This window comes from Callionymus lyra, chromosome 5 (assembly GCF_982586985.1).
Source record: "Callionymus lyra chromosome 5, fCalLyr1.hap1.1, whole genome shotgun sequence".
Taxonomy (NCBI): domain Eukaryota; kingdom Metazoa; phylum Chordata; class Actinopteri; order Syngnathiformes; family Callionymidae; genus Callionymus; species Callionymus lyra.
This window is the reverse complement of record NC_141822.1, coordinates 25,149,372-25,173,970: the sequence shown is the minus strand read 5'-3', so window position 1 is coordinate 25,173,970 and position 24,599 is coordinate 25,149,372. Positions and strand designations below refer to the sequence as shown.

Genomic DNA, 24,599 nt, shown 5'->3' with positions numbered 1-24,599 from the left:
GTTGTTTTCTTTTATTTGTATTATCTTTAAATGAGACTTAGTTTGACACAGAAAGTAAAAAAAATACTTGGAGATCAAATAATCCATCATATTTATGTCATACGCTAGATTAAAATTCATATTTACACGGTTCATTGGTTGTTTTTTTCTCTTCTGTCGAAGTCAAATCAACAGCCATAGTATCCAGCCGTCGACTGACTCCATCCCTGTGGACCACCTTGACGCTCCAGGAGCTCATCTGTACTGAATAATCTCTAGTCCACATTAATCTCATACTTGTTTATGGCACTCTCTGTAGTCAAATCAAATGCATTTTTAATTCCAAATTAAGCCTATGTAGAAAAAAAAAGAGAAGGTGTGGGGGAGAAAAAAATCCATGTTCACTTTTTCCTCATTTTGACAAACATGACCTCCCCTTGCTGGTGTGCAGGGATTATACGGAACAAAAGTTGGCCCAGTCGCCGCACCAGGGTTTAAGGCTATTTGGGTGAGAGATTAGAATATCTTCCGTCCTTTCAAGGAGATAAGAGCCATCAGAACACGGTGCACAACACAATGAGGCTGTGATCTCCCACCAACGTGTGCGAGGTTCATACATCTTAATGCAGATTTGTGGATTATGCTTTCCTTAATGCCTTAAAACACGGCCTAGGTTGCGCGAGCCCTCCTAGCTCTTTGTCTTTGCATCTCCCGGCTTCTTCCTTTTGGGGCCAATAATTACAAATAAGTGCTCGTATGACGCTCGGTGACAGCGTCGGGTCGCGTGCTGCGTGGCACAGTAATATATATCTCACCCTCACTCGCTCTCAATTAGCTCCTGGTGCTCCAGGTTAATGGAACTTTTGATTGGGAAAACTATAGTTTCCTGGCTGTCTGTTTTCTGTTAGATGCTGTGTGTTGGGGGGGGTCGACCTCCAGCTTATCTGCCGCTGCAGAGAAACCACTGCTGCTCTTGTGACTTCTGAGTCCCACACGTTAGCAAAAAAAAAAAAAAAAAAGCATTTTATATTAACTTTTTGTGTGTAAAGTGAAACGAACTATGAAGCATAGAACAACAATAAATTGATATTAATTGACGTCAGGGAAACAGGAAATATGCAATTATGTTGATGAATACAAACCTGCTGGCACGCCGATGAATTGTGAAATAAAGCTTGAAATGTATTTTCATGTTTAACCATTTCTTTGCTTTGTTTTTTGTATCTTGACAGACCAAACATGATTTCTTTTTTTATAATTAGAGACCAACAGAAATTAATGGTTAATCAGGTTTGTAACTAATTTGATTTTCGTAAAACACAAACTCAACTGTCCAGGGGGCCAAAAGAGGTAAATTTGTCCCTGATACAAATTTGATTTGTAGTTTATTGTTTAATGTTTTGTGTATTTGTTGAATTTATGCCATTTTTTTCTAATTGCATATGTTTTTTTTAATCTGTTTCATTTGAACAGACATGTAAAATGACAACATTTTATACAATGAACTTTGGACCACGTCATGGTTGAGGACTAAAGATAAAGTCCCTTACTCAACCCATACTAGTGAGGATCTGATGAAGCTTCACGAAGCAGTGTCATTATTTTGAGTCCACTAGATGGCGGTCTCTGGCCTATTTTCCTTTGTTTTGAACAACTGTTCTAATGAAACATCACATCATTTTTGAACTGATGGCGCCACCTACTGACATCTAAACAACACGAATCATGATCATGATACAGTGTCGTAATTTAGAAAGGCCACTAGATGTCACTCTTTACTTTATGATCTTTGGCCCTAATCTACTAATTCAATGAAACCTGGTGTCTTTTCAAACGTAGAGTAAAAATTAAGACGTCTGTTTCATGAGGCCTCATCAACCCATCACTACTACAGTATATACATACGTCTTAAAAAAAAAGGTAGGTTTCAATAAATACACCAAAAAAGTAACAAACAAATGTATCTTAATGTCGATTCGATTCAGAGGGCCTTAAATTGGGGTGACAAGACTTTTTTCAAAATATCAAACATCTGTTTTTTAAACCAGTTTTACACAATTTTGATAGAAAGTAAAATCGCCTTCAGTATTTTTAATTAGCATCAACACTTATCTTGAAGTTTTTTTATTTAACACTTTTCATAGGAATCTCCTGTGACCCCTCCAAAAATGTATGTGCACAATTTAAAATGTTTTTTTTAATTCAACGTTTTCTGTTTAAATAATCCAGTGGCGTTTCCAGGGTCACATTCTCCACGGACGGACTTTAAATCTTAGGCAAGAGTTGACTGAGAGTTTAATCCAGAATAGTTATATTTATTTAAAAAATAACTTTAATAATAAAACATGCTTAAAGTATATATTTTTTAAGGTAATTATACAGCTTTTAAATTTAGAGTTTAGCTAAAGGGTTTTCAACGTTGTAATGCTTTCATTCGTCTAAAAAGCTGGTTTTACATCGTTTGGATCGTCCAAATAAAAGTATTGTGAGGATAAAAGGTGAACACAATAAAGAAGTACTTGGAAATCAAAAAACCAACATTAGCAGAAGCTTTATTTTTCCTAAAGCACGTTGTTAATATTTCAAATCCTTCAGACAGATGGTTATGATGATTAATTAATTCAAATATAAGAGACTGCAGCTTATTATCCGCATCTCGTGACCCAATTTTCTTTCTTTAAGAAATCAAAACCTCAGACACTTTTTTGCTTTATTTTGTTATATTCTTTTCCTTATTTATTTATTTGAGATAATCTTAGATTAGAGGATGATGGATTATAGAGCCGCAGAGTACCAGCCTAGCGACCCCGTGCTGAACATCTCTCAAACCTCTTTCAGCCCAAAAAAAAAAAAAAAAAAGAACTCATAATCGGACAATGACGCCCAACAACACCCGCCTCCTGGGCACCCTTCCTCCTCCTCCTCTTCGCCGCATCACTGAGTTCAACTTGGGCTTGTTCGCGGCCATGCTGGAGGGACCCTGACAAGAGCAATACAAGAGACGCATTCCTGCAATTTCCGAAAAGAGCTTAAGGTGGAATTGTTTTCTCTGAGGAGGGAACGCTGCCACCCTTCTTTCTCGTTTACCTAACTCGCCAAAAAGATTTAAACGCACACGTACACTCTCGCTCACACTGGGTCCTCCTGAGGAACGGCTGGCGAGCAAAAGAAATGCAGCCTGACAATCTCTCCTTCCCCTAGGCGGCTGGATGCCAGAAGCCAGGGCTGTTTCTTCACAGAGATCTTTCAGCGAGGATGCCAGGGATTAAGAGAGAAACGACTGCAGGACACTGCTGTGTCACCTAACATTAAACAGCCCTAAACTCTCCCGTTATGAGATACTCTGCAAAATAGGTCAGGCTGGGCGAAAAGCCACAAGAGGACTTGATTTCTTATCTTTTTTTTTTATGAGTACATCTCCAGGGCCTGCAGCCACTGGACTCTTATCTCAGACGTTTGTGTCGTCACACAAACACAACATCTATGTGAATCACACTCATGTGGAGGATCAGTCACAGAAGTTTGTGTCAATAGTATTGGCTTCTTGTTCTAAGTCCATATTTACTTGAAGATTTGGTGCTGATTATATATCTAGAAAGTCAGGGCAGCTTGGTTTGTATAAAACATCTTTATCAACTCTGCCAAGGAGACGATGTGACAAAGAATGTCCACCTGTGAGCAAGAAAGCTCAATAACATTTAAAACACATTTATAGACATTTTCTGGAAATGCGTTGAAGGGTGATTACATCCATCCGGATCCACAATTAATTTGAAGAATGTGTTGCCATCACTATAGAGAGAGTTGCAGACTGTTCTTTGGTCCTACTGTGTGTGTTGTTAGAGCGAGATCTAACATGCTGCTGCTGAAAAGATTTTACAGTGCATGGATAAAAAAAATAATAAAACATTGATGTAAGTTGAGATAGCGAAACAAAACACTCAAAACCTACGTGTCCTAACAAAGGAGCAGGATCGTGGAAAATGTATCTTTCTAAATAAGTCACACTATTATAGCTTTTACCAAAGCAGGGAAATTATTAAACCAGTTTTTATTTTGTGCTTTTAAAAAAAAACATTTTCAACCCCAGAGCTCACAACCTGATTAAAACTTAAACTGGAAAAACAAATTGTCTGAATAAATCACATTCTAGTGTGACAAACTCTTGAGAATGTGGGAAGGTTTTTTTATCTGATCTTTTATGGTTTTGGCCTGCATATAGACAGACAACAAAGGTAAGTGATTTCAATGTAGCGTTAAAAGATCTGACACATGTTACTCTACAGGATTCTAAAACATTTTATTCTTGTCATAGATTAAGATTGTGTGCATTTCTTAACATTGTTCCAAATAGCATTTTGAGAACTTCTTTTGGTATTGTATTTTCGCCTAAACTATGTTTTTTTAATGATTTTGTTGTTTAAGAATCAACATGACATTTTGATAAATTAACCCTTGTGTTATCTCAGGGTCAAGGCCCGAAACAGATGTGTTTGTGGTATCCCCGACTTCCAGAAATGCATATGCAGTGGTGGAGGCTGTCCACCTTTACCTTGGGCCTTCGGGTCATCTTGACCCAGTGATATGACTCGGATCAAATGGCAAAATTCTCACGAGCTGTTGCAGAAAATGAACATGGCAAACAAGCGAAGATTTAGACCAGCAATGGAACAACATATAAAGTTATTTGGACATAAAGAGATTGAATCAAAACTGGTGTTGGATTCCTGATAAAAGAACCAACCTTTGATCAGTTAAGTGTTTTTTGTTGATAACCTCGATCTTCTCAGACAGAAACAGCTGCACACCTTCAAGACGACAATCTGTCTCCACAAGAGTCAGGAAACACACACAAAACTCTGAGATACATGACCTTAAACCATCACAAGCAGCTTTAAATACTCAACATATTGACATGATCAGGACTTTTTGGCTCTTCTGTTCGTTTCTTCTTCAAGAAGCATCAACGCTTTGATTTTGAAAGAAAATTGTGGCCTAAAGTTTCCTGTCGTCTTCTGCGCTCGGCCCGCTCTGAATAATTCAGCGTCTGCTCAGTGGGACCTAAACAAACAGAATAAAACATAGATGGTTATGAAGCATAAATATGAACAAACAGCATCTAAAAGCATTAAGGAAACGGCGCTGTGGAGCGACAGTTGAGGACAGTGTGTTTGACTGGTTGGACAGAGTCGCTGCAAACACACACACACACTCACACACACACCCTCCTCCAAAGCCGCCAACCCCCCTAATGATGTGTGGCCTGTCAGAGAGACGAAGCCAAATTACATTCAGAAGTACAAAGCCCTCGTCCGAGCGATTCTCTCCCCGAAAACACCCTGCAAAACAATAACTGAAATTCAGCAGCTGCAAATTGCACTAAAATTTCCCAGTCTCTTTCTGTGAATAATTAATAAGAGCCAAACCAAAAAAAGTGGGGGGGTGGAGAGGGTTCTCCAGTCTGCCTGTGCAGTGGAGACGGCTATAAAGCTGTAATTATGCCAGGGAATGAGAAATGGAACAAAGTTATTGGAGCCAGAAAAGACAAAGCAGAAAGTGAAACTAAGAGCTGGGAGAGTCGTTTTATTTCAAACCCCAAAAAAACACTGTCACACAATTAAAATGGGGATGAACAACAGCTCCGACTATCAAGTTTGTTGTATGAAGGGAGAAGAAGAGGAAAGGTCAGGGTGTCAAAATATTGCACGTATTTTACTGCGTTTAAACTTTGAAAAGACTTTGAAAAGTCTTTATGAAAAACAAAATAAACATATCTGAGTGACAGAAAAGTGATAATTGTCTTTTTAATAAACAGCAATTATTCTGCTGAAAACTGAGGCTACCCAAGGTGTAGAACTTGGTTTATATTTCTCTATGAATTAATATTTTATTTTGCTTATTTCTTAATATCTCTTATAGCAATGAAAGTGAGAGTGTTTTCTTTTTATCTGCTGTCTGCAAAAGCACTCATTTGCAAAACACATGATTTTGATTCAAATTATTTTTTTTATTTTTTTTAATTTATAAATAATAAGATGATATAAATTTGAATTGATATAGATTTGAGTACTCATTTCAGATAACTTTTCCAAAATGTTGGATGCAAGGATGTTTTGGAAAAATAAAACTTTTTATTTAATGGTACTGTGTGATCTGCCACCAATAATGACTTTGAGTTGTTTTACATTTAAAAACATGTTTATAAAGAAAGTAATAATTTGCTAAATATGACATTTCTGAGTTTTATTAATTATGACTTATTTTGCACATGTTTTTTTAAACAAAAGATGAAGTGGTCTTCAGAAAATGATCTATTATACTTTTGCCTAAATGCTCTTTGTTATTTTTGTTATGTGTATTGTTTCATTGAATCTAAAAATATAACAACTCAACCCAGTATTATCATGTTGAGATATACAGTTGCAATCAAAATGATTTAACCCCTACTGCAAACAAGGTTTATTGGCAAAATGTACAAATTAGCAACTGTTTGCCATAAACAAATCAAGCAAGAGCAACTTAGATCGCTCAACACAACTAATATTACAAGTGGTTTCTCCAAATACAAAACAAAATCAAATTTTTAATGACCACTGCAGTGTCAAAATTATTCTTCATGACAAGCAACTTTAAAACTTAGTAGAGCACCCTTTTACTGTTATAACGTGATGCATAGCCAGACACCAGCTTCTGGCAGTGTTCCTGGGAAATCTTAGCCCATTCCTCATGGGCAAATGCTTCCAGTTCACTAATGTTCTTGGGTTTGCATGCTGCTACTCCATTTTTCAAATCCCACCACAGATTTACAATGGGGTTCAAGTCTGGTGACTGTGATGGCCACTCTTATATCTTCCAGGACTTCTTCTGAAACCAAGCCTTGGAGGACTTTGAGGTATGCTTGTGATCATTGTCCTGTTGGAAGATCCAGTGACGTCCAAGCTTCAGCTTCCTCACAGACAGCATGACATTTTCTCCCAGGATTTCCTGATACTTGATTGAATCCATCTTGCCCTCTACACACTGCAGGTTTCCAGAGCCAGAGGAAGCAAAACAGCTCTAGAGCATCACTGAGCCACCACCATGCTTCACTGTAGGCAGGTGTTCTTTTCTGCATATGATTCATTCTTCCTCCTCCTGACATACCGCTGATCCATAGGCCCGGAAAGTTCCAGTTTTGTTTCATCGCTCCACAGAACAGATTCCCAAAACCTCTTTGGCTTTTCAATATAGTGTTGAGCAAATTGGAGCTGACCATTCTTGGGCCTTTGGGTCAGTAGTGGTGTACGTCTTGGAATTCGTGCATAGAGCCCTTCAGCATTTAGTGTGCGTCTTACTGTGGACACTGAAACCTCGGTGCCTGCTGCAACCAAGTCTTGCTTCAGGTCTTTCACAGTCAGTCGAGGATTTTTAACCACCTGCCTACTCAGGACTCTGGTAGCAGCCATTGATAACTTCTCCTTTCTGCCACGTCCAGGTAGTGTAGCCACTGTTCCTTTCACTTTAAACTTGCGTACTATAATTCCAACTGAATCTCTAGGAACATTCACTACCCTTGCTATCTTTTTGTAACCTTTTCCTTGTTAATGTAAGGCAATGATCTCTTCTTTGAATTTTTTGGATAATTCTCTTGACTTATATATTTATATATTTATATATATTTCTAACATGCAATACAACATCACCAACAACAGTCCAGGTATTTCAGATGTTCTATCTCAAGCACACTTGATGCAACTAATGAAGACCTTGTTTGGTTGCATCAGGGGAGCTTGAAACCACACCTGATTTGCAAATATCTACTCTCATGAGGAATTCTATTTAGGGGGTCGAATAATTCTGACACTGCAGTGGTCATTAAAAGTGACATTTTGTGTTGAATCTGGAGAAACCGCTTGTAATATTGGTTTTGTTGAGCCATTTGAATTGTTCTTATTAGATTTGTTTATTGCAAATAGTTGCTATAAACCTTATTTGCAATGGGGGTTGAATAATTTTGAGTTCAACTGTATCAGATTGTAAGTATTTTATAAAAGTTAATTATCCTTTTGCTACAAACTGAGGACTTTACAAGAATATAATGTTTGACTATCGTGTTTAAATGCCAGGAGACATTTTAAAATCCAATGAGCGAATTGATTCATGAATGTTCTTTGAAAAGAGGTCATCTTCAGCAAAATGTATGATCTAGTTTGAGGTCATACTACTCTTATACTGGACAACTGAACCTGAGTTTAGCTCTTAAGTCAAGTTTTTGAGAATGTAAAAATAGCTTTATATAAAATATTTCTTCTTATATTGGTCGTTTTTTAGATTGACGCCATTTAGTTGTGACAATTTCTTGCTGAAGTGAGCATCAGATTCCACCAGGTTGCGCTGTTTCAACAATCTCTACAAACATCTAGAGTATTTCTGCACCAAAATGTTACCATTGTCTCCCAAGGCTTGATATTTCCGTCCAAAAGAAATTTCAAGTTCCAACAGTATCAGTAGAACCGAACAAGGGGGATAATCTTTTTCTTTTTCTTTGAGCTATTTGGTTGCTGGTGGATCCCTGAGGGCTGAATCTGCCTCCTGTGAGTGGTGGATCCACGCCAGACCTCCAGTCTGACCACGTGTGTGTTTACCTGCTATCCCCCTCATGTGATGCGGGCATAAATCTGTTGCATTGTGGGTTCTAGCGTCCCATTTGGGGACCTAAGTCCACATAGCGGCCTGTAAATCATCATCTCAGCTGTGTCTCGTAGCCTCGGGAAGTCAATGTTGGGGTTGAGAAGGATTTTGGGGGGGTTGTTCCAGACTCACTATGTGTCCCCAGCATGCTGCCGTGTTCACCATCTATCAAACATTAATCCCATGCCTCTACTTTTTGGGTCAAATTTGCATTATGGCTGCACAGATTTGAGGGTCTCAGCATTTATTTGGGGCGATTAGTGTCTGAGAGCCAGATCCAACAGCATTTAATCTGATTTAAAAATAAATAAATAAAAATATTCTTGATAAATTACGTACGTTTGTAAAGACTGGCTTTAGAGGTTAAAGGTTACATCGGGTTGGGCTCATCGCGATGGAGCCGATGAGGCCGCTGCTGGGTAATTACTGGTGCTGCCCTGACCTCTACTGGCTGTTTGCTGGAAGTGACACTGGTGAGCTGAGAAATGTCGTTTAAAGCACATTGTGATCATTTTTCTTTTTTCTCTGTCGTCATACTTCTACGGTCATTTAAATCCTAAGGTTTGAGTGTTAAATTTAATGGTTATGAAACTGTTGACGAATAGTTTGAGGTCACTGTAATTTTTACCAACAGATCTGGAAAACAGAGATTCACAAAGTGATGGCCAAATTCTGATTTATAGTCTCCTGTGTGGCTCCCCATCTGGGTTCAGCAAGATTCTCAGTGTCGACTTGTCATTTCAGAATATTATATGTCGACCGCTTAATGATTGAAGCAGTGATTAAAGTTTGATTTATGAATTGTGGTAAAAGTGTTCAGAGTTAGTCATCAAAATGCTTCTGATCTGCAATATGAATTAAATTAAAAACGGTTTTTATTGATTTATTAGAATACTAGTAAACCACCAAAAAGATCATTATTTTGATTTCCTTCATTTATTTACCTATTTATTCAACCGCATCCTTGAGCATTTGAAATATTAGTTGAACCAACACAGGAAAAAAGGCTTTATAGTTGTCGTTTTTTTTCTTCCTCAAAGCTTAAAAACTCTCAGCACGTCAGCCATGGGAGAAATGAATGCAACCGCCGTTCCTGAACACATGCGGTAAAGCTGTTTTGTGGTCACCTGGTTATGATGGTCTGATGAAGCAGTGTCATTATTTCTACAGCCCACTAGACGGCGGTCTCTGCACTGTTTTTTTAATAACTGAGAGCGCCACCTATTGACCTCTAAGTAACATTAAACTGTTTCATTGAGCTTCATCAGCCCATCACTAATTTCCACACACAAAAAAAGTAATTATATATGTAAAAGATTGACAGACTGGGCCTTTAAAATGGTTATAAAGCCTAGACAATGTCCACTGGGATGATGATATACCAGTAGTGAAGTTTGCTCTTATACGATTCTAATCAAGGCCCAAGTAAAACAGAGATGGCACTTCCAATATAAAATATACACTGAACAATAATGTTAGGAACCACCAATCAAGTGCTTTATTTTTATTTAATCTTCCTTCACAGCTGCGTCTACAGATGTTCCGTACAATCGTAAATACTGGCAGGTTTTTCCTGGTGTGACTAACTTGTTCTTGTTGTTTCCGCGGATCATCCCGGAGCAAATAAACACGTAGTGACAGTTTCTGTAGGACACTTGGACCTGTTTGGAATCGTGAAAACACAAGCAACCAAAACACACACTCGAACTCACACAAACTCAGATGACCTCTGTCAACTCTGAGTCTTGGAGGTGTTGTGCCACGTGTTCATTAAATATTAACGCTGTCAAATTTTCAAAATCGTTATGTTGTCGTACCGTTGGTAATGGTTCGGGTAAGAGCGCTCAGCGCTGTGGAGATCAAGCGTCTTGGCCGCAATCGAGAACGGTTATGGTCGGAATTCTTTACAGGGACGACCTGTACGGAGACCAATTTCTTCCAAGCTATTAAAAATTCATGCAGGAAACAGGCTGCAGTGAAATAATACGTCATATTGTAATGAGTTGTAAAAGAAACGCCGTATTGTTTGAGAACAATAACTCGTGTGAGGATGCACTTTTTTTGTGTGTGATGGTTCAAAAGAGGCCTGAACAAAAGCCACTCTTGTGTTAAAGCTGCTAAAATGTGCCCGCTCGCCAAAAGGAAAGACAATTCCAGCCTCTTTTCAATTATTAATTCTCACTATCACTTAAAAAAAAAGATGACAAATGCTAATTCGGGTCCATTCCCCAGCTGGGCATTCAAGCGCTCATTAGTTTTAAAGAAGGTTAATCCATTTAGGTTTTGCATATTGATATGCCAATTATGTGTAATGGTGGAATACGCATCCGTCAAGGTAATAGTGCATAAACACGGGCAGGGACGGGGAGAAGTCAGCGATGTTAATTGGTGAGGGAGGACAGTGGGCGAGCTCAGGAGGGTAATGCAGTAGCCTGGAGTGGAGGAGTGATGCAAACGCATTTTTAACAAGATTAAAGGAGGGAGACGTTAGTCGCTTGAAAAGCGTGCTCAACGTTTGTGGAGAGGTACTCCCACACTGGAGGGGGCGACAGAGTCAAGTGGGAGCAGGAGGCGGCGAACGTGGTTGATATAATGCAGCGGGTGATTTAATTGTTTTCTTTCTTTTCTTTTGCACGATTATGAGTATATAGATTCAGTTTCAATCCATTTTTTTCAGAATAAAATGGAAAGGTATATATATATTATTTGTATTTATTTTACTCTTACTTGTGAGCTCCATCCACTTTCAATTCTATTTGCAAAAGCACAACATCCCAGTCAATTGGAGATTTTGTAAAGAAGCTTGTAATAAATTTCATGAGACGAGGGTTCATCAAAAATCAAAAAACTACTAGTCTTAAAGCAAAAGTATGTAATATTCTGAGTATGAATGACACATGACCATCAAGGACGTTCTTTACAGTACATTAAAGCTGGAAACTGACAGTAAAAGAGTAGTGTTGGGCTGATGAAGCTTCATGAAGCCGTGTCATGTTGTTTAGAAGTCAGTAGGTGGCGCCGTCAGTTTAGAAATGATTTGATGTTTCATTAGAAAAGTTGTTAAGAACAGAGGAAAATAGTGCAGAGATCACCATTTATTGGACTCTGAAAATAATGACACTGCTTCATAGAACTTCAGCAGACCATCAGTAAAAAAGAGCCATTATTTGATATGTTAAAAAAGTTTATGCTGAATTTGACTCTAGAAACAACAGTTTAAATTATTATATATTATACTTAGTCACTTTAAGATGGGCCAATTGAATAATTAATATTTTAAGACTAAATTACCAGTAATGGTCTAAAGAAGTGTCATTATTGTCAGAGTCCACTAGATAGCAGACTCTGCCCTATTTTACTTTGTTTTGAAAAACTGTTTTAATGAAACATCACATCATTTTTAAACTGCTGGCGCCACCTACTGATCTCTAAACAACATGACAAAATTAACTGAAGCAAAAATAAGTATCAATTTATTAATTATAATATGCTTGATAATATTCTGACCATATTTTTAAAACATGTTTTAAGTGAAAAAAAATGAATATTTGAAAGGGCCAAAAAACAACTGTTTTACTATAGATTTCTTATTTATATATGAATGAAAAATACAGACACGCAAACTGTTTTTTACACAATTTAATCTCTGAAACTGACACGTCAACTATTACTTTCGATAGCTAGACAGATGAAGTTGAGGTCTGAAAATCTTCTGGATGCGACCAGTTTAAGACTTTATAAACTTGCTGCTAAAGCGTCTCCCAGCGCTTCAATGAAGGTATAGACATCCTTGAAGGTGTTGTAGAGCGGCACCGGAGCCATCCGAAGAACACTCGGCTCCCGCAGGTCGCACTAAAAAAAAGAGACGGTGCATCACAAATATAATCTAGATTATACACATCAGTCCAGCCAGAAGGTTACTCACCACCACTCCTCTTTTCTCCAGCTCCCTGAAAACTGTTTTAATGGGCACTGAGAAAGAGAGCGAGAGCTGGCAGCCCCTCTGCTCGGGGTCAGAGGGCGTCAGAATCTGAACATGAGGTCGTCCTTTTATTGTAGCTTCTTCTCCGTAGTAATGTCGGATCAAAAACTCAAGATAACCGGTCAACAACTGAGACTTCTTTCGCAGCCTTGGCATACCGGCCATTTCAAAGACCTGGAAGAAGGAAGAGCAAAGGTTGAACACTAAGATGTCTTCAAAACATGTTTGAAGGTATTTTTGTAAGTGAACAGCAGCACCTCCAGACTGGCCTGCAGTGGACAGACGAGCAGAACAGGTTGGTTGCTGAGACGGAACCCATTGACTCCTGGTCTCAGATCCATCTCTAAAACAAAATATTTTTAATGAAGGAAAATGAATAGAAAGATTTAAAATGAAATTTTTAAAAAGGAGCGCTAGGTGTGAATGTTTAGCACACAATTGTTCTTTTTTTGTAATTAATAGTTATTCCGCTAGAGGGCAGCAAAGTCTTAGTTTGTTGGGTTTTTTTAATGAGCGATTCCGCCTCAGTTCAAATATAGGCTTATAACAGTGCCATACTAAATTATATTTGAAATATATATATTGAAACAGAAAATAATAAAATTGAATAAAAAATATTTTGGAAAAAAAAAGGAATTTAAATTACATATGGTCATAGAAAAGATAACCAAAGGACACAACACATCAAATTTGTCTTGAACTTTTTATGTGTATTTATTTTACATTACCGTGTAGTTGTCCTACTTTGTAAGAAAAAGTTACACCCTATTCATTTTTGCCAATATTTCTAAGCCCACATTAAAACAGATCATGTTTTAAAATAAAAAAAAAGATAAAATATGTTTTGGAATCTTACCATTATCCATTCGGAAGCGAGTTTTCAGGTCATGTCCCCACCATCCGAGTAACCTTAAAAAACAAAAGAATAGCTTGAAGTCACTGTCATTTATATTGTAAGAAAGAAAATCGTGAAAACTAAACACTGAGTTCACAGAGAGGAGGCTGGTGGTTTCATACTCACGCAGGCTTGACAGTGTACTTGTGTTTCTCGTGAATGAAGGCCCCAGCCAGCCCACCACAGCCTGAATTCATATACTGCAGAAGTATGTTCATTAGAAACACATTGGGTTAGAGTTTTAGTTGAGTGTGATTCACCGACCTTGTATGAGCACCAGCAGGCGAAGTCAACACCCCAGTCGTGCAGCTTCAATACTGCATTTCCAACTGCGTGAGCGCAGTCGAACCCCACGAAACAACCCTTTTTCTGTCCGGCCTCAGTGATGGCCGCCATGTTGAACAGCTGCCCTGTGTAGTACTGAACCCCGCTGAACATCACCACAGCGATGGATTCACCTTCTTTCTCAATCACGTCCAAGATGTCCTCGGTCCTCAGGGTCACCTCTCCCTGGCGAGAGTCCACCATAAGAATAATGTTTACCCAACATTATAATATGTTGTGCCCACAACAAAAATATTACAAAATATGTTCATTTACACAAATAAAACTCAGGTCAATCTATGAAACTTGGGCCAATTCAAAACTTTAATTTTCTGAACCGACAAAATTCCCTGTTAATATTAACCTCCTTGTACTGACCTGAGTATCATTTTTATAGAAAATAAATTGAAGATTATCCTTTTGTGAATATTGTCATGTCCTGTCATTTATGTTCCCTTTCGTCTAACTTCCTGGTTTTATTGTGAAGTCCTGATCCTTGTCTTGTTAACTTCCTCTCGTGCTCCTGATCTGAATGCCGTGTTTCTTGTCACTTGTGTCTTCATCTCACCTGATCCCTGATCCCCTTGATTGTAGAGTGTTTAAAACCCTCCTTTGTCTCTCAGTTTCTGTCGCGACATCAAACTTCTGTGGTACGTGTTTTTGCTCAAGTCTAGTATAAGTTTAGTTCAGTTGACCGATGTTTTTGTGCCTTGTTTTATCAGTGTCTTTTGCCTGCTGTTTTTGTTAATAAATTAGTTTGTTCATCATTCCTGTTTCTTGCATCTGGGTTTCCTGTCCCGAGTCAGTGACAAATATAAGTCCTTAATTACAATTGAATATTTACATGACTAGTTTCTCATTTAAATTTTAAATTCTAATACTTTTGAAATCCCTGTTGCTGAAACGGTTCTATCTATTGTGTTTTATCATTCTTATCACTTGACTGATGAATGAAAATTCTTGATATTGGATGGAAACCCCAGGGTCTGTTGAGACATTGGCTCCTTCGAGGATTTGACCCATTATGCTTGTTGTCTAATGTTGTTTAAAAAACCCGCAATCTTTCTTATAGTAAGTAAAGATTATTTGTAAAGCTTCTTTCTAAACCAGGGTCACTAAGCACTTTAACAATTAAAAACCGTACACAGTTAAAATATATACTTTAAAAGCCCGAGACACATAAGTCAAACACAGGTGTCCCAGAAACGGGTAAAACACAAATAAGAATGTCTTCTTAAGTATGTTAATACATAAGTATTTATACTGAAATTCAAACATGCCTTTCCTGAATGATTAAACAATTATTAACAATTTTTTTTTTAATGTATATTTGCATTTTCTAGAGCTCATGAAATGGACTAGATGCAACTTACTCCACATAGTCACTACATCGATCATAATCTGTGTGAAATATGCTGAAGTGTCAGTTGGTCCTCACCGCTCTTGGTTTCATCAACAGCATGCTCTCTTCAGGGTTGAACCCTCGTAGGCGGATCTGTGATTCCACAGCATACTGAAGACAGAACAAGTCTCATGAGGGAAAAACAACAGCTACGATCAAGTGCACGTTAAGAATGTCAAAATCTATCTATCTATATATAAAACCGTAGGACTGTCTGCATGTGTGCCTTAAAGACTCAAAACTCCTTAACAAAATTCCTTAACAAAATTGCTCTAAATGTAGAACATAGACCACTGTCTTCTCACAGAAAGTTTATTTTTTTCTTTGCCATCAATGCCATCAGAATATTGAATGGTTTAATTTCCTTTTTTTTTAAATATTCAATATTTGTTTCATTTTAATTTTGATTATTCAGTATTTGTTATATTGTAATTTCATTTATTCAATATTTGTTATATTTTAATTTCAATTATTCAATATTTTTTTAATTCAAAACATTTTAAATTCAATATAGAAAAAATATGAAGCCTTTTTAAATTCCATTAAAAATAATTAAAAAAAAACAAAGCCTTTTGCCACCAGACAAAACCAAACGAGTACCAAGTTACTGGATCATACTTGCATAAACGATCAGGTGACGTCTTCACTGCTGCATCAGTTTAGATATTTTCATGTAAAAGTATCAACTTTGTTTTAACGTCTGGAGTTTAAACATCTTCAACTAGATCTCACGGCTTTTGGAGTCCGCGGTTCGAAACCTGCTCTAGAACTTTTGAAAAATTAGCTCATATCTGGTGAGACTGACTCTTTGTAACGTTTGTTTTGTGAAAAAATGCAATTTCTTATAAATAAATCCCAATGATTTTCCTTTTTTGTGATCAGAAAAATGCAATGAAAACATCAATTTAGATTGTATTGAAAGTTTATAATCGCTCTTTTTAAATATCTTTTGACATGACACACTGTTGTAAAGGAGTTCAGACAAGTTTAAATGTTTATATTTGACATATTGTACATTAACACAAATACTTTATGAACAGAGACGATCTTGTTTTGAAGCTCTTGAGAGGAATTTTAACAAAAATAAAACTACTAATTACCTTCAAACCACTCACTGAGCAAACAGACATTGTGGAAAAGATGCTACCTTATATTGAACTTAAAATGCTCCGAAAAAATGTTATATTGAATTTAAAAGGCTATGAATTAAAAAAAAAAGAAGAAGAATTTAAATTAAAAAATAACAAACATTGAATAATTTAAATTACAATTCAACAAATATTGAATAATTCAGATTGAAATATAACAAATATTGAATAGTTGAAATTATTTAAACCTTTCAATATTTAAAAAAAAAAAATGAAACCATTCAATATCTGATGGCACTGATGTACTTCCATATTCAGGCTGCTGTGAAATAATTTATCTAATGATTTTCAAATTACTTAAAAATGTTTTAACTGTATAAACACCGGGTATATCAGCTGCTATATACATTTAATAAAGATTTCAATTTATTCTCTGATAATAAAAACGTGTTAAAAAGATGGACACTCACATGATCTGAAGGAAAAGCTTTGTCCTCCAGAAGAATCTTGTGTCTCGCTGCGGTTGGATTGTAGAAGGAAAGCTGCCAAAATATTAAACTAAAAGTTAATCGTATATTGAATCTTTCCAGGACGGACGTAGGTCTCACCAGGAGCAGATGTAAGTTGACCGTCAGGCCGTTCATCAGAGCAACTTCTTCCTGTTTTGCTCCTTTTAGAAACATGCACAAAATATTGTTTAAAAGCAGTGTGTGAAATGTTATGTGTTCAATTATAAATATTACATTTGCATTTATTGCACAATTCACTAGCATTCCAACTTACGAAACAACCCGAAAAATATATTTTCATATTGGAAGATAGTTTTGAACAAAATACTCTTTGTATAGGGGCCTCTTCTTGGACTTTGAGCTCAAAAAACGAACCTACATGTAACCATGAGTTCAGACAATACAGGTGAAGAAGGTATCAACTTACCAACCAACTTCCCCATCTGCTCCTCCAGGAGATCCTCTGTCCAGGCCCACGGTCGAGAGCCATGCAGGTGCCCGTGAACACCTCTGCAGAAAAACATTTAAATTACTTCAGGAAATTAGTTTAATACTATCATTATTATGAGGTATGTTTTGTATATACAACATGAGATAGAAGTGTCAACTGAAAGAACGACGTATTACTGTGTGCCCCATTTCTCCAGCTCTTGGTTCAGGTACTTCTCCGTGGATTTGGGGAGCAGCCCCAGAGAGTTCCCAGACAGGTAACAGCATTCCTTAGCACCGTCCACCAGCGACAGATCCGCTGAAGCAAAAAGCCTTTTTATTAGGTTCAAAGAGCAGCTTCTCTATAGTTTCTTACTCACATGGTGGGAGCTGGGCAATTTTGGGGACCAGAAATTGCCCTCGGAGGTGATGCAGATCATCGTGTTGGTCGAAGAAGTCGGCAACTTTTGCTGAGGTGGGACTGCAGCCCAGAGATGCAGCAGCTTTGTGGATAGTCTGTGCTGCCGTCAAGCCAGTGAACGTCTCCATCGTGGCGTCACTGAATGAATAGGTAGCAGAATATTTCAATTTACACCCCAATATTTTTTCTAAAACACCAGTCCTAGATGTATTTAGCGTTTTTTTTGCTGTCAAGAAGCCTGAATACACATGAAACAGGAAATTCAAGTAGAAAATGACTTACAAGAGAGTTGTGGATCCGAGTTGCTTCTGTTGTCGCTTACTGAGTGGATCTTGAACTTTGAACTTTCAGATAGTTAATAATTGTTTCGAGGTCAGAAGATTTAAACTGTTTAAAATGTATTGTGACACAATTAAGTTGTTTTTAAACTTTCATTTTATTTATTTATCTGCAACCACAAAGACATGCATACATAGAATTATATAGTAGTTACATGTTACAATGAAACCAAATCACAGTATTGAGACATTTGTTTTCAGTACTGCGCTTACAGTCGCCAACATTGACACTTCTATTGCCTTGTGTTTAATCTTTGTATCTATATTTATATCTTATGCTATAGTTATCGCACCAAGAGTCTATCATGTTAAATCTTAAAAGCTAATATTTTAACTTCTTTAACTTTTAAATTAATTTTTTTTAATAAAATATAAAATCTAGCAAAAAAATATAGTTTTTTGCTTGCGCTCAGCAAACTTCCCCTGCAGGATATAATTGGCAGCTCATCAACACTAGTGCTTTTGTATACTTCAGTCAACATCAGATAAATCAAGTGCTCAATGATTGGAAAAAAAAAACATGGTATTATTTTTGTAGTTGTGTATTGTTGTTTTAGACTTGACTGTACAAAACACATGTAAAATAAGGGAAGTATTTTTTCACAAGCTATTTTAAACACGAATACACACACAAACATACAGAGTAATAGTTAGAGGTTGAGGTCGTGTGGATTATTTCCTTCAAATAAGATTCAAGATTCGATCTAATTCTGGAAAGTTTCAAGTCTCCTTCAACCAAAGCCTTCTGTCCACCAGCCTCATTATTGCTGCTCACACTTCACTGGTCCATCTACTCTCATTCTCATCTCAGCGCCTGCAAGAAGTGACTGTTTCACCCCCAGAACAGCCTCTCTCAGACAACTGAGAGCTATAATGTTCATTTCTATTTATTTTAATCATCTAGTTAAGTATGTGGGAAATGTAATAAATGGATTTAGAAGCACAATAAGGATAATTGATTTAAAAAACAAAAATATACTGCCATTAAGTGAGATACATTTTTTGTAAATGTAATTTTCTTTTTTTCTATGTGATGATGAATTGTCTTCCAACTTGTTTGTTATTTTTTATTATCTTTTATCCAATTTGATCTTACCTTCCTTTACTTAATTCACTTACGTTTAAATATAAATTGAAGACTTGTTACTACAACAATGTATGTCATTTAAACAGTTTCATTATTGTGGATTTTCTAGAAAATTACATTTGCAATATGTCCCCCTCTTGTTATTTTCTTCCTGTAATAACTTCTTTAATTGGCTCCCGATTATCCTGTCTCACTTAATACATTTTCTTCTTTTTTTTTGCCATCTATATTACTTTATTTAATAATTCAATGTTGGAGTCAAAAACCTTTTTCTTGTAAGCGACACTAAGTGAGATATAAAAATAAAAAAAAGGTTGTTTATGGCGACACCGCGTGTCAGAAATGTGAAACTGCTATAACGTAAACTTGTTTTGATTTACAATCTGTCAGTTTCTCATGTTATCTTCCTTGTTTGATAAAACAAGTCTCTTAGTACTTCATATGAAAAATCTGTCTGAGACCCACTGCTGTACAATAGGTTGGTGGTCACATGACACTCACAGACTCTCCTGATAGGTCGAACAGAACGTTTTATGTTGCGAAGAAAATCGTTGAAATAATTCTTATGGAGAATCAAAACTAAACCAATCATGCAAAAAATATGAAAATATATAAATACATATGATTTATAAAAATGATTGTGTTGTTTGATTAACCATCTTGTTCAGTATATTTATTGGAATATTACAGTTTAACATGTGAGATTATTAATTGGACATGACCATTCTTGGTCTCGCAATATCTTTTCCTATTAAACACTTTTTGATCATAGTTATAATTCTAATAACAATTATAGTTGTTAAAATTATATTTTTTCCATTTTAGATATAGATCTAAGTATCTTCCTCCACATTGGTCGGAGCTCTCATAGCTTGGAATCTCCCTCGACACCTGCTTACAAAGAAAGGCTTCTCTGAGCTACGTTCACTCAACAACCTGTAATCCAGGGTAGCCAGGGTCATGGCGTGCCAGTGTCGGTCCCATGGGACAATATGTCTCCTGTAAAAACTAGTCTCGATACAATGTGGCTGCAAGGTGTGTGTGTGTGTATGTGTGTGTGTGTGTGTGTGTACACGCCTCTTATGTGTTCTTCTTTTCTCACAGTTCAGGAGGATGTGTGACATCTGGAAGCGCTCAGGAGGACGAACTTAAACACCCCCCTGTGCTCGTCGTTTCTCAGGCCACGAAACATCAAAAGGGGCCACAGATAATGTTTTCTCTGCTGAGACATCAGGGAGCCACCTCACCGAGGTGAGCAGGTCTGGTTCTCAGCCTCGACGAGGACTGACAAGGAGGGCGTGGAACGCAGGTCGACTTTACACAGAGTGACAGGTTCATGTCGGAGCAGGGAGGAGAAGCAGGTAACGTTTAGGTTTGTGGGTTGGACGGGATGTCAAAATCACTGGAAAATAACAAGGAAAGATTGGAAATAAAAGAAAAAACATGAGTTTAATTTTACACGTCACTTTATTTGAATGTCTATTTAAATGTATTGTATCTTACTGTTCTAATTTCAATTATAAGTTTCATTATTTCATTCTGAAATGTCCTCAATGAATTCTAAATGAAATCCTGTTTCGGGTTCACAACACTGGCAATAAAAGTTTATGATTTTTATTCTCATATAAGTTGACATTGTTTAAAATATTAAGTACACAACAACCAAAAATATGGTAATTATATAGAAGACAGAAAAAGATGAAACAAAATACGTTAAAAATATAGACAGCCATAGATAAACTTAATTAAGCCTCGTACGGTCTCTGGGTCAAAGTGACCCAGTTCACCTTGACCCAGAGGCAACAATAGGGTTACATTTTACAACATATTTGGCTTTAAGGCCACCGGGTCACATTGACCCAGAGATACCACAAGGGTATTAAAAAAAAAAGGTAGAAAGAAAAAGTATTCTGATAGTGCTTACCTTCACTGAACCATTCCTTCCAATGTGTTGTGATTTATATATAATTTTACTAATTATTATCGTGCTGGAATTATGTTGTTTTCTATAATTTTATACTTTTTTAGCACTTGAAATATGTGATAGCGATGAGATAAATGGGACAGCAGGTGTTAGTAGCAATTCAAGCTGGCTTGCATCACACACTAGAAAAGAAAAAAGAATGGGAGGTTAAAAAAATGTGTGGATCCAGATGGTGATTCAGAACACCACCAGAATGTACTTATCTCTTCTTTGACCCATTATCAAAATGTCTGAAAATCACATTCAAATCCCTATATTGGTTTCAGTAAATCCTACACCTGCTGCAAATAGAATCATCAAAGCTTTTGGTTTTGGTTCAACCTTGCAAGTGTCCAGTGAAAGAAACCAGAATCATATTCCATTCAGATATTTTCTAATGCAGAGCAGAATATTCAAAGTTGGACTATTACAATCAAACAAGGATGACAAGGCAACTGTTTAACACCTGCTCACCCTCTCAGGTCTTTATTTAGTGGAAAGGTCTGTCTTTATGTCTCAGAAGCTTCCAGCACCTGATATTTACTTCAAAAGTAGAACCAGCCTTTTCTGTTTCTCCTGCAGAGACGTGACCCTTTACTGTTTTCCATTAGCAAGACACAAACAAATCTTTGCTAAAATATCACAAGTATTTTTCACGAATGTTGATGCTCATCATCTTCAGACACAAGGATTCTTGAGTGGAAAAACTCTTTAAAAGTCAGGAACATGCAACATGTTGAGAAAGTGTCCTGAGGGAATACAATTAACCCTTAAGATTAGCCTAGTTTGAGGTCTCTACTTATCCTCAGTTAACACAGGATATCAACAAGAAGGAAATAACAAGCCTCCTCTTGAAATATGACTGGCTCTTTACAAACTTAAAAGAAACAGAGAGAATTAGCTGTTTTCAAGCCTTGTTGATTTAATTTCCTGTTTTTCCTTTCACAGCTGAGCTTTTGGAGAACATGTTGATCCGTTAATTGCTTTAATCTGTGACACGTTCATGGTTGGACCACTTTTGTCTGTAAACATCTTAAAGTGATTTATATAGAGTATAAGGTATTTTTGTTTCTTAATCTGATCTTTATCCAACCCATCATTGAAACTTGACCTCTAATGCACCTTTGTATGTTTTAGATGCAAATAAAAGTGTAATTTAAGTTAATGTATGTTGACCATTGTTAGGCTGTTCAGGCATTTTTGCGGTTATAGATATTAAATAAGAAGTCAACGTTTCTGCAGGAAGTTTTTAACAGATCATTGTATTGCATTCTTGAACACATTAATCTGAAGATTGCTATAACTAAAATAAATGTTGAAAGTGTTTTTTATTCTCCGTCGGTTGAGAAGAGAATCCGGTTGAGGTATCTCAAAAGAGTTTTTTCAGTGGGATGTTTCAAGCATGTCCCTCTCTGAGGGCAGAGTTAGGACACATTGAAGAGATTATATTTTATGGATGCAGGCTAGGCTGCAGGAGTACAAGTGGTAAAGTGGAATGTCTGGAATGGATGGAAAGATGGACAGATGGATTGATGGATAGAGACATTGATGGATGGATGGATGGACAGATGTATTGATGGATAGATACATTGATGGATGGATGGATAAAGAAATGTATAGATGGATGGAAACAATGATAGATGGATGGATTGATAGAGACATTAAAAAAATGGATGGTCAGATGGATAGTGAATTGGATAGATGAATATAGACATGGATTATAGATGGATGGGTAGATAAAGACATACAGTATATAGATGGATGGAGATAAGGGTAGATGATGAATGGAGGTTGACATGCATAAAAGAGACACAGATATATAGATGGATGGAGGGCTAGAGACACTGACGGATGGATGGATGGATGGATGATAAGGGCAATAAAAATAATTCTGATTCTGAGATACATAGACAGATGGATAGATATGCTGATAGTTAGATGGATGGGTGGATGGATGAATGATGGCAATAAAAATAATTCTGATAAAGACATAGACCGATGGATAGATATGCGGATAGTTGGATGGATGGATGGATGGATGGATGGATGGATGGATGGATGATAAGGGCAATAAAAATAATTCTGATTCTGATAAAGACATAGAGAGATGGATAGTTATGCAGATAGTTGGATGGATGGATGGATGATAAGGGCAATAAAAATAATTCTGATTCTGATAAAGACAGAGAGATGGATAGTTATGCAAATAGTTGGATGGATGGATGGATGGATGAATGGATAATGATAAGACAATAAAAAATAATTCTGATTCTGATAAAGACATAGACAGATGGATAGTTATGTGGATGGATGGATGGATGGATGGATGGATGGATGGATGGATGGATGGATGGATGGATGGATGGATGGATGGATGGATGGATGGATGGATGGATGGATGGATGGATGGATGGATGGATGGATGGATGGATGGATGGATGGATGGATGGATGGATGGATGGATGGATGGATGGATGGATGGATAATGATAAGGGCAATCAAAAATAATTCTGATTCTGATAAAGACATAGACAGATGGATAGTTATGCGGATGGATGGATGGATGGATGGATGGATGGATGGATGGATGGATGGATGGATGGATGGATGGATGGATGGATGGATGGATAATGATAAGGGCAATAAAAATAATTCTGATTCTGATAGACATAGACAGATGGATAGATGGATGGATGGATGGATGGATGGATGGATGGATGGATGGATGGATGGATGGATGGATGGATGGATAATGATAAGGGCAATACAAATAATTCTGGTTCTGATAAAGACATAGACAGATGGATAGATATGAAGATAGTTGGATAGATGAATGAATGAATGGAAGGATTGATGATGGATGGATGTATGTAACTTTAAAAACATATTTTCCATCTGTCCATTATATGTCTTATTTATATATACAGCATATATATGTATATATATATATATATATACCCTGTATATATGTATATATATACACATATATATATATATATATATATATATATATATATACCCTGTATATATGTATATATATACATATATATATATATATATATATATATATATATATATATATACCCTGTATATATGTATATATATATACAGTGTATCTGGATGGATTGAACTTGTCTGGCAATCGTCTGACACTAATCCTGGGAATCATGGAACTCCTGATGGCGCAGATATAAACTCGCTGTGCGTGAGATCCCACAGCTGCTGCTTCTTCTGTGGAGGGAAGTTGAATGTTTACAGGTACGAGGCGAGACTTCAAACCATGATCCGGAACATTGGGGATCGCGTGCGGAAGCGAGTGTAAACGGCACGTTCTTGGTGGTTCCATCCACTATTTCAGTTCCTAATAAACAGTCATTTGTGTCAGGATCTATTATTCCTCAGCGGAGCGAGACAAGAGGAAAGTTCCTCCCACCGTGACTGGTTCCGTCCTCCTCTCCCTCCACAGTCCGCGCACATGAGACCCGCACCAGGAGCGAGCGGTGCGCAAACTT

At 37.0% G+C, this 24,599-nt stretch overlaps 1 protein-coding gene across 1 annotated transcript; it reads right to left on the bottom strand.

Annotated features, from left to right (window-relative positions):
• Nucleotides 1–12,273: 12,273 nt before the first annotated feature.
• kynu (kynureninase) lies at nt 12,274–18,010 on the bottom strand. The gene is made up of 13 exons (XM_087792577.1): nt 17,982–18,010; nt 17,659–17,837; nt 17,477–17,597; nt 17,277–17,359; nt 16,949–17,010; nt 16,811–16,882; nt 15,289–15,363; nt 13,791–14,036; nt 13,653–13,726; nt 13,488–13,540; nt 12,889–12,974; nt 12,575–12,805; nt 12,274–12,501 (listed from the first exon to the last, which is right to left on the bottom strand). The coding sequence occupies exons 2-13, from the start codon at nt 17,825–17,827 to the stop codon at nt 12,385–12,387; spliced, it is 1,389 nt and encodes a 462-aa protein (XP_087648703.1). The 5' UTR covers nt 17,828–17,837; nt 17,982–18,010; the 3' UTR covers nt 12,274–12,384.
• Between the last annotated feature and the right edge of the window lie 6,589 nt (nt 18,011–24,599).